At 41.7% G+C, this 17,574-nt stretch overlaps 1 protein-coding gene, 1 non-coding gene and 1 pseudogene across 2 annotated transcripts in view; all 3 read left to right on the forward strand.

Annotated features, from left to right (window-relative positions):
• Vps53 (VPS53 subunit of GARP complex) overlaps positions 1 to 17,574 on the forward strand; it is a 122,688-nt gene that overhangs the window by 56,058 nt on the left and 49,056 nt on the right. The window contains exons 12-13 of the mRNA XM_020157928.2: positions 5,316 to 5,417; positions 13,433 to 13,527. Of these exons, the coding sequence (XP_020013517.1) occupies positions 5,316 to 5,417; positions 13,433 to 13,527 (197 nt within the window). The remainder of the gene's footprint in view (positions 1 to 5,315; positions 5,418 to 13,432; positions 13,528 to 17,574) is intronic.
• Trnaa-ggc (transfer RNA alanine (anticodon GGC)) lies at positions 13,872 to 13,944 on the forward strand. The gene has a single exon. It is a non-coding gene; the product is annotated as a tRNA-Ala (tRNA).
• On the forward strand, positions 16,951 to 17,069 carry LOC141414222 (U2 spliceosomal RNA; annotated as a pseudogene).

Genomic DNA, 17,574 nt, shown 5'->3' on the forward strand with positions numbered 1-17,574 from the left:
TTCCTGTATGGACTTGAGATCAACTGCCATCATAGCCAAAAGAATGAATTCTTTTAAAATTAAAAATTGTTCATTTCTTGGCAAATTTTTGGTTTCATTTAGCAGCATAAAAGTTCATGGAATATGTCATTTGAGTTAATTTGAAATCTAAACTCCAACTAGTAATTCTCTGTGGTCTGCAACAGCTGTAAGGCAGGAAGGAGAAGTGTGACCTGGTTGGCTGTGACAACAGGGCTCTTGTATGAAGGCTATGTTGTGCCAGTAGCTGCTGTCCACAAAGATGTGTTCTTTTGCCATAGCGAATTAATCTGAGCAGCAATGTAGCACCCTAAAAAGCAGAAAGCTGCATCCACACCTTGGGTTTCTATTATAGCATTCCCAGCAGGTACGTGCACAGTGGCTGGGCTTATTGTAGGCTGGAAAAGGAGGAGCAGCTCTATGTGCCTTCATATTGGTAAGTTGATTGGCCTGTCATCAATTTTCATTTCCTGGAGACATCCCTGAGAGACAAGATAGTGGGACATGATGCCCCTGCTGGTTGTAAGAAACTGTTTTATTAGGGTTTCAGTCCTGTGCTCTTATTTCTCTTTTATGAGTTGTTTCATTAAAAAGGGCACAATAGCTAGGCAGGTAGCACATACCTGTAATACCAACACTTGTGGGGCAGAAGTTAGAGGGTCTTGAATTTGAGGCCAGCCTGGGCCAAGACCCTATCACATTGGGCATGGTGGTTTATGCCTGAAATCCCAGCTATTTGGGAAATGAAATTGGAAGGATTGTGATTCAAGGCCATCCTAGGCAAAAATTAGCAAGACCCCAGTTCAACAAATAAACTGGGTATAGTGACACACACTGTAATCCCAGCCATGTGGGATGCATAGGTAGGAGGATCAAGGTATATAGGACAGCCCTGGGAAAAAATATGAGACCCTATCCAAAAAATAATTGAAGCAAAAAGAGCTTCAGGTATGGCTCAAGTGGTAGAGTGTTGCCTAGCAAGCACAAGGCCCTGAGTTTGAATCCCCTGAACCACCAGAAAAAGAAGTGCACAATTCTGCCTTATTTAACTCCTCATCCCTAAGCACTAGGAAAGCCTCCACTTACTCAGCCTTTCCCTGTGAGCTCTCCCTGTATGCCAGAAGGTGTGTTGAGCTGCTTTTCTTTTGCTTGATAACAGAGAGCTGAGGCTTGCAGACATTAAGTAACACTCCTACATGGTAGAGCTTGGACTTGAACCCAGTCGGTCAGATCCCAAGCATGTGTCCTCACCATGCACAGGGGCCCCATCTCCATTAATGGCAGTCCAGCCACGCAGAGGCTCAGGACAGTGAGTGATCCTCAACTGCTTTCTTTCCTTTTCCTTCACATCTGCTCTCAGCAAGTCCCAGTGTCTCTCTCCCTTATATATGTCCCCAGCTTAGTCCAGCCCCCCATAAGCCCTTGCCTGGAACAGTGCAGTGGCCTCACAAACTGGTTTTCTTGTTTCTGATATAGGCCATTCTCCCATGGCAGTGGAATGATATTTTAAAAATCCTTATTAGACATGCACCTGTAGTCCCAGCTACTCAGGAGGTCGAGCAGGATCACTCGAGCCCAAGAGTTCAAGGCCAACCTGGGCAACATAGAAAGATCTCACTTAAAAAAAAATCCAAATTAGATCCTATCATTTCCCTGTTTACTGCCCCCCACTGCTGTCTTGTAATAAGAAGAGCATCTTACCATGGCCCACAAAAGGCCATGTGTTTGGGCTCCTCTACGGCTCTGACCCCATGCCACTATCTGTGTGCTTCCCAGGTTCTGTCCAGCCTTTGCACCAGATCCTCTCCTAAGAATGTGAGTCTCTAGTTTTTGTCTAATTAGATCCTTCTTCCTTATTTACATCTTTGATCAACTTTACCTCCTAAAAGAGGCCTTCCCTGACCATCCTATGTAAAGAAGCACTTCCCACTCTCCCCCAACCTCCCAGTTTCTAAATTGTATTTTCCTCACTTGTCTGTCTTACTCCTGTTGCATCCCTGGTTCAAGGAAGGAGCCTGGAATAGAGTAGATGCTCAGGAAGTAATTATTGAACAAATAACAAACACATGCTTCTCCCTGTGTCTAGAAAGCTGTGCCCCACCCCACACTTCCTGTCCCCCTTGGATACATAGCTCTGGGGCATCTCTCAGTTCTGGCTCAGACATCTTTTCTTAGGGAGGCTCTCCCTGACCTCTCCTGCAGGCTTTCCTAACTGCTTTTTCCTCAAGGCCCATATTACATGTTTGTGTGGTTACTTGGTTAAAGCCTGTCTCCCCTAATAGATTGTGAACCCCATGAGGGCAGAGTAGGTCTGCCTTGCTCATGGCTTTCCTCGAGTCACATCACACCTGTCTGTTGAGTGGATGATAAAGGAATGAATCACTTCTTTCATACTGTGTGTCCTAAGTGAACAGGCTGGGGGTTTCCCACCTTCCATAATGCCTGCAGTAACTTTATCAGTGTGCGAATGGGTAGGCTGTGGAAGTAGGAAGGAAACCTGGCAAACTTCTGGCCAGGCAGCACTGACAAATGGCCTGTGCTTACATTGCCTCAGATGTTGTTCTGCTTGTTCAGTGCTGCCTTTTATGTTGTCTTCTTCACTCAACGCTTTGCACCAGGGAGAGGAGAGCCCAGGAATCCCCTCAGCTTGTTTCAGACCTGTTATTAAGTTTTAAAAATGAAGTCCACCTGATATGAAATGGCAACATGTTTTTATAAACCCTAGTGGACTTAGTAATGGGTGAGGAACATTTAACTCAAACATTCGGATCCTGTTTATGTCAGTGAATGGTTTTGAACAAAGCCTTAACTTTAGCTAATTGACTTGCTCTCCGTATCCACAGAACAGCAAAAGTTTCAGAACCAGAGTGATTCAGCTCAATTGTGTGATCCCCAAACCTGCTAAAGCCAGTAAAGTTGGGAATTTAATGCTAATAACTTTGCTGGGTTCTTTTAATTTTTTTTTTTTTTGTAGTACTAGGGTTTGAACTCAGAGCCTCACGCTTGCTAGGCAGGCGCTCTTACCTGCTTTTTTTTTTTTTCTTTTGAGATGAGTCCTTGCAATGTTGCCCAGTTATTGAAGCTTAGGCTTAGTAGCTTACTTTTCTTACTACTCCACTCTCCCTAAAACACCAGCAGCTCTTAAAAAGATAACTGAAACTGGGTGCGATGGCTTACATTTGTAATCCCAGCTTTTTGGAAGACTTAGGTAGGAGGATCATGGTCCAAGGCTGGCCCTGGGCAAAAGCATAAGATCCTATCTGAAAAATTGCTTGAGCAACAAAGGGCTGGGGGCATGACTCAGGTGTGAGGCCCTAAATTCAAGCCCCAGTGCTGGGAAAAAAAAAAAAAAAAGACAACTGAAGCTTAGAAATAATTGCTTTCTAAAAATGTCTGTATATTTGTAGAATTCTTGCCCCCAATAGCAGGTAATGATTACCTTGAGCTAATACATCATCACAAAGCTTTCTTCAGGCATGAAAGCCGTTCTGTATCTACAGAAGATCCTGCAAGTATTTTGGGTAAGAATTGAGTAGTTTAAATAAGTGTAACTTAAAGCCCAAACCAGACTCAGTGTGGTTTTGCTTGTTGTGTTTAGGTTTTGCTTTGTCTGTAATGCCTTCAGATGATATTCTGGCACCTGGCAGTCATTCATACGGTAGTCCATCTGCTGTCCCTTTTGGCTTAGGGATTAGTTCAGCTTGCTCCAGTGGTTTATACATTTAGAAACTCCCTCTCCACTTAGCTTCTTGTCTTCATCACCTCATTCCCAGCACCAACAAAACTTTTTTTTTTTTTTGCAGTACTGGGGTTTGAATTCAGGACCTACACCTTGAGCTACTCCACCAGCCCTTTTTTTTGTAATGGGTTTTTTCAAGATAGAGTCTCATGAACTATTTGTCTGGGCAGCTTCAAACCTCGATCCTCTTGATCTCTGCCTCCTGAGTAGCTAGGATTACAGGCATGAGCCACCAGCACCTGGCATTAAACCCTTTTATCCTTTTTGTTACTTGACTTCTTTTCTCCTGAAACTCCTAACACCAGGGCATAAACAGAATCACTAGGTCAAAATTGTAAAAAAAAAAATTCCAAAGAGCTGTCTAGATCTGTAGTTGCACTGGAATTAGGATCATCAGTGACCCTCTTGTATATCAAGTGCTTCTTACAGGGCTTCACATTTTATTATATCCGATCCTTCACATAGTCCTATGACTATAGCCTCATTCAGCAGATGGAGCTCCCATGGCTCAGAGAAGCTGGACAGTTTGGCCAACACAGCAGTATTAGAACTGAACCCATGTCTTGTACTCTCAACTTTCCACTAGCCCGTGATCCCACTCAATGATCTATTTTGAAATCATCATCACATTCCGGAACTGGGAAGTAGTTTTTCTCGAGATGGTTTCTGTTGTGGTCATTGTAATGGGACTTATTTGGGAAAGGACTTCTGTCTACAATCTAGAACACAGCTGAGTGCCAGTGGCTCACACCTATAATCCTAGCTACTCAGGAGGCAGAGATCAGGAGGATCGCAGTTCAAAGGCAGCCTAGGCAAATAGTTCACAAGACCCTATCTCAAAAATAACCAACAAACACAATAAAAGGGCTGGTGGAGTGGCTCAAGTGATAGAGTACCTGCCTAGTAAGCATGAAGCCCTAAGTTCAAACTCCAGTACCACCAAAAAAAAAAAAATATATATATATATGTGTGTGTGTGTGTGTATATATGTAATCTAGAACACATGAAGTTCGTTTTGCAATTTGTTCTTGAATTCACATCCATCTGGCATTGGATTCGTTCACATTTATATTCCTTATAGATTCATTCAAATTTATTGAGCATATTTTACATGCCAGGCACAAAGATAGGATGGGGACAAGACAGACATGATCCTTGCCATCATGGAGTCTTGTGGGAAGAACACAAATGAGCAACTGCAATATTTTAATAAACACCTAGATAGGAACATACATGGTGGGGTGGGAACACCTGGCAGGGCCATCTTACCCAAACTTGATAGATGAGGAAGGCTTCCCAGAAGAAGATCTTCACGTTGAAGACTGAAGGATAAGTGAGACTTGTAGCAGGATTAGAACTGGAAAAGAGTAGGCAATAAAGTTTCTAAAAGATAGAAATTAATGTGAAGGCCTGAGGGTGAGAATATACTCCATGTTGCCTCCATTCTTGTTCATGAGATCAGATTTCATGACTTAGCTGTTGGAGAGATTTGGAAAAAGCAGATCATTAGAAGGCTTTCAAATATGCTCAGAATATGTCTCTTATGTCTTTTTAATAGAAAAAACTTGAATCCCCACCACCGTCTACCAATCCCTTCCTGGAAGATGAAGCAACACCAGAAATGGAAGAGCTGGGAATGGAGAAAGGAGAGTTAGACCAAGTGAGTTCACTTGTGCTGCATGTAACCTATCTGATATTCCTTTCTGAAAATGGATTGGCTTGCTTTAGATACAGTCCTTTTCCTGTTAACAACATTCAGAGATCACAGTGGTGGTGGGTTTTATGGAGGGTCCTTATGCGAAAGTATATTCAGAAAATAGGAAAAAAGCTGCCCTTCCTGCCTCTGTTCTCTGCTCCCAAAGAGATTCCTCTGCAGCATTTAGCACCACGCAGAAGCTTAATCATGTGGCTAGGCTGGCAGAATTTTGCTCTGCCTCATTCATCATCTTAAGAGCCCATCAGCATAGATTTCCATCATATTCTCATCTGGTACCATGATGATGTGAGAGGCTGAAAGATCCTGGGGAAGTTAGCAGCACCTAACTGGGCTGGAAGAAGCCTCCCTGTAGCATAAGTTGATCACATTAGGTCTAGAAGCTGTTGGGGGACCTGGAAATATCAAGGCAACCAATAGCATCTTTGGAGATTTACTTTTCAGAGCACACTAGTGCTTTTAATTTCCTTCAGACTTTTCTGTTCAACTCTAAATTTCTTCTTCCTTCATTCTGCAGAATGGTGTTTTTGTTTTACTGCCATTTTATGGCAAGAGAGATTAGAGCAATAAATCAGACTGTTTCCCTTTTGGATTAGTGATCCTTTTTAATTTTCCACACTTGGCTGCTAGAGGATTATTTTACAATATTGTTTTGCTCCAGACACCATCAAAAGGGAGGTGATTGGGAAGACCAGCTTTGGGAAACCCATAATCACACACTTCACAGCTAACCCTGCATTCCTAGCATGGTGAGGGCAGGCATGCAATGCTGGCAGAGTCAAGAGAGCAAAATTCCCAGAAGCACTTAAATGTGTCTGGTCCATTGATTACATAATTGTAATAATATGTAGAGCTCACATTTTTTGGTGCTTTATAACTTAAAAATCTAACATGCTTTATTTCATTTTGCTTCCACAATGCCTGCCTCTTGTCTTATAGGTGATGAAACTACAGCAGCTTCAAGAGGCTAAACCATTTGCCCAGAGTTACATAGTTTCTAAGTAGAGGAGCTCAGATGAGAAGCCAGATCTATAGTCAGAAGCTAGGATTCCTTTCCCAGGTTCCCAGGGCTCTTTTTTTTTTTTTTTTTATGCCTTCATGTCTCATTAAAAATTGCAGGCCAGGGGCTGGGAGTGTAGCTCAGTTGTACAGTGCTTGTCTAGCATGCAAAGGCCCTGAGTTCAATCACCAGCATCACAAGAAAAGTGGAAGCCAAGCTGGGGATGATGACACACATCTGATTCCCACACATAGCAGACTGAGTTGAGAGTGTGATAAGTTTGAGGCCAACCTAGACTACATAGCAATGAATAAAACTAGAGGCTCTAGAAGTGATACTCATAAATAAAAGTGAATCAACAAAACTGAAGGGATATCTTGAGGCTGTATCCCAGAGATGTGTGAGAATAGATGTAGTTAGTCTAAAGCCATCATATAATGGACTAGTATGGGAGAAAAAAAGATTTCTCAAAAGAGCAGCTCTCAAACTGGATGCTGGTAGCTCATGCCTATAATCCTAGCTACTTGGGCAGGATGAGATTGGGAGGATCATTGTTTGAGACTAACCTGGGCAAATACTTCCCAAGACCCCATCTCCAAAATAACCAGAGTAAAATGGATGGGAGGTTTGTCTCAAGCGCTAGAGCATCTGCTTTGCAAGTGCAAAGCCCTGAGTTCAAAACCCCAATCCCACAAAAAAAGAAGTGCAGCTCTCCCATTGTAGGAACAAGGACTCAGGTCGGAGAAGTCTCATTCTTCTGGTGTGTCTTCCACTGTTACTGGGCCACCTGCATCCTAGCAGCTTGTGTTGTGCAGTTGTGCCACATCTCCCCGGTGCTAGTGGCTGCCATTATCATGCTCAGTGCTTCTCATTCTGGATGTCATTACACTGAATTATGACAGAGCCCCCATTGCCTGTAAAATCAGCTTTGCCAGGAGAAAATACTAGCCTCTGACCTGCCATTAACTGATCATATGACCTTCTCTGGACATCCTTGCTTGTTTTATCTTTAGAGAAGGCTAATGGTTTTCAAATTGTATTCTTCCATGACCAATTTAACAGATATCACTGTGGGAGTTAGGAGAGTTCTATTCTGAGTCATTTTGTTGTGGACTTCCAGGTAAATTTTTTTTTTTTTTTTTTTTTTTTTTGGCAATTCTGAGGTTTGAACTCAGGGCGTTAGCTTGCTAGGCAGGCACTCTACCACTGGAGTCATGCAGTCCATAAAATTTCTTTTGAATCTGAGGTTTTATATCTGTTTTAAAAGGAAAAAACAAAAAATCTAAGCTAAACAAAAGCCCCTGAACTAGATGATCCATCAGTAATTCATGGGCTGGTCCTCATTTAGCACTAAAACTCACATCCTAGTCACTAATGCTTCCCTTCATGTCACCCAACCTCCCACTGTCTCATCAGTACTCTCTTGCCTGAGGTTGGTTAGGTGGAGCCCTGGGATCTCTCTCTTCTCAGAAGCTTGTTGGCTTCTGGAGTTGGGTAGGTGAGCAGGAGGCCTTCTGGGGTAGAGAGGGGCTCCACAGGATGTTAGCAGGGAATCAGCCAGAGGTGGTTGGGGGAAGGCCCCTGCCTATTGGCTTGGGTTACCCAAGTCATTACCTTGCTGCAGTTGATAAGCAGTTGGTCCTCAAGGTAAGGGTCAGTCCCTGCTCATTACTGTAGTTTATGCCTGGCTGTTGGGAAGGGAGCATGAACTTGAAAAGTGGTATTCAGTTTCGGAGGGCTTGAACAATTAGTTTCCAGGATATTCTTGGTGATATTAATACATTATATGTAAAGCCACCTGAAAAGGGACCAAGGGTACCAAAAGAAGGAGAGAGAAGAAATTAAGAATTTCTGGTTCTAAAATGTACCCTTCTGGTGATCCAAGCAGTTAGATTTAATCTGTTTACATTGGATAGTAATAAAAGGAAATGGGACCAGCTGCAGACCTCCTTACTGTGACAACAGTAACCTTTTATTATTCCATCAAACTGCAGGAGGAAATAGCTTAAACATCTGCAGCTTTTGGACAGAATTCACACATGTAGAAATCCAGCCTGAATGCCACTGCTAAATGACTTAGTGTATTCTTTAAGCTGAGCATCAGTGCTCTGGGAAACTGCATAGTGCAAAAGAAGACACCAATTTGAGCTGAAATTCCAACACCTACTAGCTAAACATGAGCACATTCATAAAGCAGCTATAGGCAAAAGGAAGCCCTGTGGGGAGAAAAGTAAGAAAAAAGAAACTTAGACACACTCTCCCATTATTCTCCTCTTGCTTCTTCTCCCTCTGAAAACACTGCAAGAAGACTTAGGTACTGTGTTGTCAGGACCAAGTGGCCTGTCCTCACTGCAGCCAAGCCCCATTAGTGGATGGAGTAGGGTATGTGTGGGTCTGGGACTCCAGTCCTGTCTGGTCATGCAGCTCTGACTATTCTGTGGGGCCTCATCAAGATGGGAACTGTGAAGACTGATCTAGATGAGCTTGGGAATATCATAAGCCATTTTCTTTTGTCATTTAGGGTCTGTATTTTATATTTACCAATAAGCCTTTTAGACTTATTCAGACAGATTTTTTGTTTTAAATCATGTATCGCTTTTAGGTGTACATAAAAAGAAAACTAGCCAGGTGCCAGTGGCTCATTCCTGCAATTCTAGCTACTTGGAAGGCTGAGATTGGGAGGATCACAGTTTGAGGCTAGTCTGGGAATAAGTTCATGAGACCCCCATCTCCAAAATAACCAGAGCAAAATGGACTGGAGGTGTGGTAAGCAGTAGACTCCCTGCTTTGCAAGTGTGAAGCCCTGAGTTCAAACCCCAATCCCACCAAAAAAAAAAAAAAAGAAAGAAACTGTTAAGAAAATAAATACATTAATATATTCCCTAAAATTTCTTCACATGCAAGGTCCAGGTCTTTGGAGTCACTTGTTGAAAAAAAACTGTTTTGATTGGGTGTCGTGGCTCATGCCTGTAATCAGCTACTTGGGGTAAAGACTGGGAGGATTGCCTGGCAGAAAGCTCAAGAGACCCCATTTCAACCAAAATAAACTGGGTATGGTGCCGTGGGTCTGTCATCTCAGGAAGTGTAAATAGGAAAATGGTGATCCAGGCTGGCCTAGGCATAAATGAGAGACCCTGTTTGAAAAATACCTGCAGCCAAAAGGGCTGGGGGTATGGCTCAAGTGGTAGAGCACCTGCCTGACCAGCCCAAAGCCCTGAGTTCAAACCCCAGTACTGCCAAAAAAACCCAAAAGCTATGTTTTGTCAGACATAGGACCATACACCTATAGTCCTAGCCACTCGAGAGGCTGAGGCAGGAGGACCCCCTTGAGCCCAGGAGCTTGAGACCATACAAGACTCTGGCTCAAAAACAAAACAAACTAGAACAAAAAACCTTTATACTTTGAACTAATCATAGACTCATAAATTGTGAACATAGTACAGAAAGGTACTGTGTGCACATCTTCCAACTTCCCCCAATGGTGACAGCTAACAAAAGAATGTAGTCCATGATCACAACCAGGAGAAATCAATCCATCCCCCCTTTTCTTATTGTTTTTACATTTACTCACACGTGTGTACATTGTTTGGGCCACCACCTCGCACACCCCTTTGTACTCAGGTCTGCACACCTGTGTTTTCACATAGTGTTGTCTTCTGAGCCAGGGTCTGTTGGTGACAGAGCATTTCTTTGTGTGTGTGAGAGAGAGAGAGGAGCGGGGAGGCAGGGAGGGAGGATGAGAGAGAGAGACGGACAGACAGACAGACTAGGGATTGAGTCCAGTTTTTATTGGTTGAAATGAGGTCTTATTAACTGGACTGGCCTCAAACCTCAATCCTCCCAATCTGCCTCCTGGATATAAGCATGAGCTACTGTGCCCAGCTGTGTGTGATTTTTCTCACAGAGCATCCATTCCCCCAAATTTTTGGTTTTTATTCCTTCCTTTAAAAAAAAAATAACTTCAAACTTTGAAAAAAGTTGAAAGACTATTACAAGGAACTTCCAAATACCTTTCACCTAGATTTAGCAATTGTTAACGTTTTCCTACATTTACTTTATCATTTCCTCCTAGTTCTTCCTCCGTCCCCATCACCTCAAACATTGGAAGTGTTTTAGACAACATAATGTCCTTTACCCCTAAATATGTCAGCATGTATTTCCTGAGAAGGACATTCACTTACAATAGCATAGAGGAAAACCAGACAGTTTAATGTGGTATAACACTGTTCTCTAATCTATAGACTATCTTCCATAATGCAGCCATTTTAAGGTGATGAATGAAAACATTGTCAATAGTTGGGAAAGTGCACATAAAATAGTAAGGCATTGAAGCCAAGTACAAAATATACATGTTGATTTAATAAATGAGAACATTCCATGTTATGTAAACTCTCATTTATAGTTACCAGAAGTTATTCTGCAGAAGTGTAAATATTTTCTTCAAAGGAAGAAAAGAAATTTTAACAAAAGGAATAATAAACTGGGTGTGGTGATACAAGCCTATAATCCTAGCACTCAGAGACTGAGGCCGAAGAATGGGCTACATAGTGAGTTTGAAGCCAGCCTGGAGAGAACCTGTCTCAAAAAGAGAGAGAGAGAAGTAATTGTGATTATATCTTAATTCCTAAGAAGTTACCTATATATAATGGCCATATTTTTCAAATATAAAGTTAATATAAAGTCAGGCTATCTGATCTTACAAAGTCAGACAAATTGAATGACATTTTTCTGTTTATCTTCAAGTCACTTTATCAAAAAAGATAAAATAAAAAACTGACTTAGCAAAGAGAACAAACGGATGAGGACTACTCACTTATTACCTGCATTCTTCATTTGGGTCCTCAATTTTAAACTCCCAGAACCACAGAAAAGCTCCAGGGCATCTGTGCACTGAGCCCTGTGACTCAGCCTTGTGCTTTCTCTGAGGCCCTCTTGCACTCTCAGCTGAGGGTCTGGCTTTGGCAATAGCTTCCAGATGATGAGAGCAAGCAGGTAACCCAGCTTGTAGTTACTGTTAAAAAGGCCACAGTTCCTAGAAATGTTGCCAAAAGTTTAAAGACATGGAACTCTTAGAAGGTGAAAAGGGAAAAGAGCTGAGTGTGAGATTGGATGGGATGTGTTTAAAGTTGGCATTTAATTTTTGGTGATTACTATTAGTTTTTACAGATGTTTTTAACCATTGCAATGTTTTATAAACAAACAAACAAAAAGATAGAAAGCAGAGTGCTGGTGACTTACTCCTGTAATTCTAGCTACTTGGGAGAATCATGGTTCAAGGCCAGCCTGGGCAGATAGTTCAAAAGATCTCCATCTCCACAATATTCAAAGCAAAATGAACTGGAGATGTGGCTCAAGTTGTAGAGTGCCTGCTTTGCAAATGGGAAGCCCTGAGTTCAAGCTCCAGTCCCACCAAAAAAAAAAAAAAAAAAAAGATAGGAAAAAGTATTTGTCACAACTTTTTTTTGAGATGAGATTTTGACCAGGTTGGTCTTGAATTCATGGGCTCAAGCAATCTTGCCTCAGCCTCCTGAGTAGCTAGAGCTTATGTTAAGTATTCTTACTACACATAGTAATGATAATAATAATAGAATGGGGATGGGAGGAGTCTTTGAGAAGTGATGGGTGTACTTAGGGCTTTGGTGGTAGTACTAGTTTATTCCCAAACTTACTGAGATATATAAATTATGTGTTCTTATCCCCAAACTCATGAAAATATATACATTCAATATATATAGCCTTTTATATGTCAGTCATTCCTCACAAAGTACTCACTACAGTGCTTGCCTAGTATATGCAAGCCCCTGATACAGTCCCCACACCACAAGAAAATGAAAATGGCTGTGAATGATTCACTTCAAGTATGTCGAGGTGTGCAAGTGATAGCCAGTGTGTACTTTGCTATTAACACCAGCAAGGTGCCTTTGGCTTAGAGTCCTTCTGTTGACATTTGACCATAGAGTTGACATGTTTTAAGAATAGAAAGTAATTTTTAGAAAGACCCTTGTTTATTTTTTAGATTCTGGGGAAGGAATTAAATAGCCAATACGGTTTTTAAATGCTTGCCTGCCTAGTGACCTGTTTATTGGTGGTTTCCAAGTATTAATATGGAGATCAGCATCATCTAGTCTAAAGTAAAAGATAAAGACAAGCTATTCCCCCATCCCCACACCACATAAGGTTACCTGCAATCCTTTCCAAGAAACATATGCCTTTATGCTGCCATTTTATTCTTACAAAATTTGGGGATATAAACTACTTTATTTTAGGAATTTGTGGTGAGAATAGAAAAAAAGTTGGCAACCTCTATTGGTCCCACACCCTTCTTTTTCTTAAACTATTTGTTGATAATGCTCACAGTATAGGAAAGAGTACAGGAAAACAATAATGTAATAGAAAAAATTCCAGTTTAGGAAAGAGAAAGCTTCACTACATGCCTTTGGGTGGGCTGTTAAGACCCCAGACCTCCATTTCTTGAGGTTTCATACATGTAAGTCTACATGAGATTATTGTGAGGAATAGATGAGATGTTATTTAGTATTGAAGTGCTTGACCCACAAAAATAGCAGTTACTAAATGGTGAATATTAGAATTAGATTGTGTGAAAACACTTTATCAATGCTAAAGCACCATACAAGTACAAGGGTCTGTTATTAGCCGGGATTTAAAATTTTAAGACATCAGTCAGATGATGACTAGCTTCCAAGTTAAAAATGCATGTTATCAAAGTAGAATTAAATCTTTCATCATACACACAAGTAAACGGTGCTGAAAAGCTGGTGTCTTGTTCACAGACCAGGATGAATCACAGTATAGGGAGTGTTTCCACTTCCGTCACATCGAGTGTTCTCTTATCCGTAGCCATGGTCTTTGAAATTGCTTGAGAATTTGCAAAGATTGTGCAAATATACAGTTTCTTCTCTCTCTCTCTCTCTCTCTCTCTCTCTCTCCCTCTCCTTTATAGCCAAAGAAGCCTAAAGCCCCAGACAATCCCTTCCATGGCATTGTTTCCAAATGTTTTGAGCCTCATCTCTACGTGTACATTGAATCCCAGGACAAGTAAGTGATGAACATTTGCTGTTTGTTTTCTGCCTACATTTCTAACCACCACCCCCCGCCCCCCGCTTAACATATAATATTATATAATCTGGAGAAGGATGACCCTCCTTGGAGGGTCACTTAGGACATTTTTGTATCTTTTGAGAGTTATCGTTTACTTTGTCTTTAACTCTCAGAAGCCTGAGTTTGACTATAATAAGCTTCCATATGGATCCCAACCCTTCCCATGTGAGTATGGAGCCCTTGCTGAGCCCTGACATGTGTCAGCCCACAAAGCTTTACAGTGTCAGGCACTGTAAATCTCTAAAGTATATGTTTTCAAGTATAATTTTATTTTTCGGGCTGGTGGAATGGCTCAAGTGGTAGAACACCTGCCTGGCAAGCATGAGGCCTTGAGTTCAAACCTCAGTACCACCAAAAAAAATTTTTTTTTTAGATTTTACTTTTCATTTTGAAACAATTTTGACTGTCAAAAAAGTTACAAAAACAAGATAAAAAATTCCATCCTTCCCCAGATTATTAATGTTATATAATCATAGTTACCAAAATCAAGAAGTCAACATTGTCTTACTAATGTCCCTTTTTCAGGTCCAGTACCTAATAATCATGTACTTAGCTGTCAGCTATCTGTAATTTCCTTAATGCCCCCTACTTCCTCATCTTTTCTATGTCTTTCATAATGTCAGCACTTTTAGAGAGTATCGACCATGGTTTTGTGTAACACCCTCAATTCCAGTTTGTTTAATGTTTCTTCTTCTTTTCTGTTTTTTCGTTTGTTGGTTGGTTGGTTTTTTTAAACAGGTCTCCCTGTGTTACCTAGGCTGGTCTCAAACTCCTGGGCTTAAGGGATCCTCCTGCTTTAGCCTCTAGAGTACCTGGGATTATAGGCTCACTTCACTGCACTCAGTTGATGTTTCTTCCTTATTAAATCCAGATTATGAATTGAGTGTGGTGTCACAGTCTGTAATACCAGTACTCTGAAGGTGCATTGCACCAGGTGGCATAGCCTGGGTGACTTATCCTATTGCTGCTGATGTTGACTTGCATCACTTACATAGGCGGTGCCTGCTAGCTTTCTCCCCTCAAGGTACTGTTGTTCTCTTTGTGATTATTAAGTATCTTTTGGGGAATACCTTGAGACTATGTAAATATCCTGCTTATCATCTTTACTTTTGCTCACTCATCAGCATCCCTTGATGATTCTTTTCTTCTTTTTTTCTTTTTGTGGTATTGGGGCTTGAACTCAGGGCCTTCGCCTTGAGCCACTCCACCAGCCCTATGTTTGTGAAGGGTTTTTTCAGGATAGGGTCTCGAGAACTGGTTGCCTGGGCTGGCTTCAAACCGTGATCCTCCTGATCTCTGCCTACTGAGGTGGCTAGGATTACAGGCGTGAGCCACCAGCGCCCAGTGATGATTCTTGCCTGAAGCAGTTATTACTGCTGTGTTTGCCTAATGTTGATTGACTGTTTCCATCATTTCCTCTACTGTAAGGAAGAGTTTTCCCTTCTCCCTCATTTGTTTGTTTATATCAATATGGAATCATGGATTCTTAGTTTATGGATCATCCATTTACTATACATGCTTTTCACAAACTCACAGACTCCAAAATTTTTGGAAATCAGCTTACAACAGCCCAGTTTTATCACAGCCAGAAGAGGCTATTCATGTTCCAGGGACCATTGTTGATGTGGGGTTGTTAACAGAGGAACAGGACCCCACAGCCAGAGTAACTGTTGAAAGTCTTTTCGTGCTATAAGAGATTTTGGAAAAGTTGGGTTTCTGGAGCAGGGCAAGTTGCCCAGGACAGGCTGGCCTGGGCTGCGAGGCCTCCCAGATGCATTTAGAAAGGCAGAGTGGCTCACACAGGAGAATGACAGCAGCTGTGAGAAAGTTCTTGAGGGTACTTCTCTGGGAAAACATTTAGGCCCCACTTTGCCCAGTCCCATTTAAAATTTTTTTTCTTTTCTAATGCATTTGTCATGGGTTAGAAAATTCTTATTTTCAAATACGTTTTCAGGGCAAACCATGGGATTAAGAAAATGTTTAAAGTAGAATCACTACTTGGGGCAGTATCATTATTCCCCTACTTGATTTTGTAGATTATAGTCAAAACTCTACCTTCTCTTCTACTCTTTTTCTTATTATTACCAAATACAGCATATTAAAATCCCAGAAAATAAACTTTGTAAAATTTTGCATACGATCTATATTAACAAAAACAAGGCCCCCTAATAACCCCCTCCAAAAAAAAAGCTCCTTTTCTCTCCTCCTCTCAGTTCAGTAGGCATATGTTCAGCAGAATCACAGTAATTGTTACTATTGTTGTTTTATACTTCAAGAGCACCCTGTCTTTGGTATTCAGAAAGTTCCCTCCCCAGGCTGGGGGTGTAACTCAGTGGTAGAGCACTTGCCTACCATATGCAAAGCGCTGGGTTCCATCTCTGACATCACAAAACAAAAGTTCCCCCCAGCCAAGCACTGTGCCATGCATCTATAGCCCTAATGACTTGAGAGACTGTGGTGGGAACATCATTTGAGGCCATCCTGGGCAACATAGTGCAATCGTGTCTCTAAAATCAAAACAAAGCTGGGCATGACGGCACACACCTGTAATCCAGGATCAAGAGGCAGAAGCAGGAGGATAGTGAATTCAAGGCCAGCCTGAGCTCAGTGAGTTCAAGGCCAACCTGGACAACTTGTGGAGACACTATCTCAAAACACACACAAACAAAAAAAGCCAAGCTGGGCATGGTGGTGCATACCTATAATACCAGCTACCCAGAAGACTGAGGCAGAAGGATCATAAGTTCAAGGTCATCCTGGTCCATGTAGTGAGTTCAAGTCCAGCCTAGGCATCTTAGCAAGACACTGTCTCAAAAAAAAAAAATTAAAAAGGCTAGGGATGTAACTGTGGTAGAACAGTTGCCTAGCATATTCCAGGCCCTATAATGCAAAGCAAACAACATCAAAAAGTTTTCTCCTAGGAAGTTCATAAGATACCTCTGAGAGTCAGGAGAAAGGACTGTTTACCTGTTAGGTAACAGGTCTTCAAGCAGCCTACCTGGGTGACTATTTTCAGCTAGAGCCTCATCTCTTACCCAGATTTTTTTTTTAAAGGGCATGGTGCTTGCTAGGTAGGAACTCTACCACTTGAACCACACCCAGGAGGGGTGTGCCTTCCTGGAGGGAGGGGAATGCCATTTGTTTTTGAGATATAGTCTTGTAACTTTGCCCGGGCTGGCCTTGAATTTGAGAACCTCCTACCTCATCACACCCAGTTCCCCAAATTCTTCTAATTCTTATTTCCAAAAGGCTTGAAAGCTATTGAGCCCAGGGTATAAAGCGTATATTTGAGACAACCACGTCTTTTCCCTAAGCCTCCCGGGTCTAAAAAGTCACTTTTCTGAATGATATTAATTCTGGATCACTTCTCAGCCTTTTGGCTAAAATGAAGTGTTGTATCTGTTTTCATCAGTTTAATGTAATAATTCTGGTGTCCACTTTTCACATGGCCTTGATTCATATAAGTCCCTTCATCATTCATGATACTTTGGACAAAGAACCAGGCCTCCTTCCTCAGCTTCTTTGCCTCTCTGTGAAAGATGTATCTCTAGCCATTCTTCCTGTGTCTGGTCTCACTAAGATGTTTCCAAGCTCCAGGGAAGCAGCAGGAGCTCACCAGGGGAGGGTACAGAGTGAGCAGCAAGAACTTGAGAATTAAAAAGAAGAGAGACAAAATGATGCCTGAAGCAGTTCACCTTCTGTAAGTTATAGAACCCATTGAAAACCATAGATCTTCTTATAAAAACCATTCAGTAATACCCACATACTAGTTTTGAGTACAATTTCAAGGGGCTTTAGGAAGCACTTTCTCCCTCTAGTCAGAGAATCCTTAAGCTTGCAAAGTAAGTCAGTTGGGGACTGATTTTGTGCAGTTACCATCTTGCTGTAGCACTGACTCAGATATCTGCAACAGAGAAAAATTGTAGACCTATCACAAGCTCCCAGAAGACAGAGACCCAACCCAGCACAGTGGAAAGAGCAGGG

Source organism: Castor canadensis, chromosome 11 (genome assembly GCF_047511655.1).
Source record: "Castor canadensis chromosome 11, mCasCan1.hap1v2, whole genome shotgun sequence".
In the NCBI taxonomy this organism is placed as follows: Eukaryota; Metazoa; Chordata; class Mammalia; order Rodentia; family Castoridae; genus Castor; species Castor canadensis.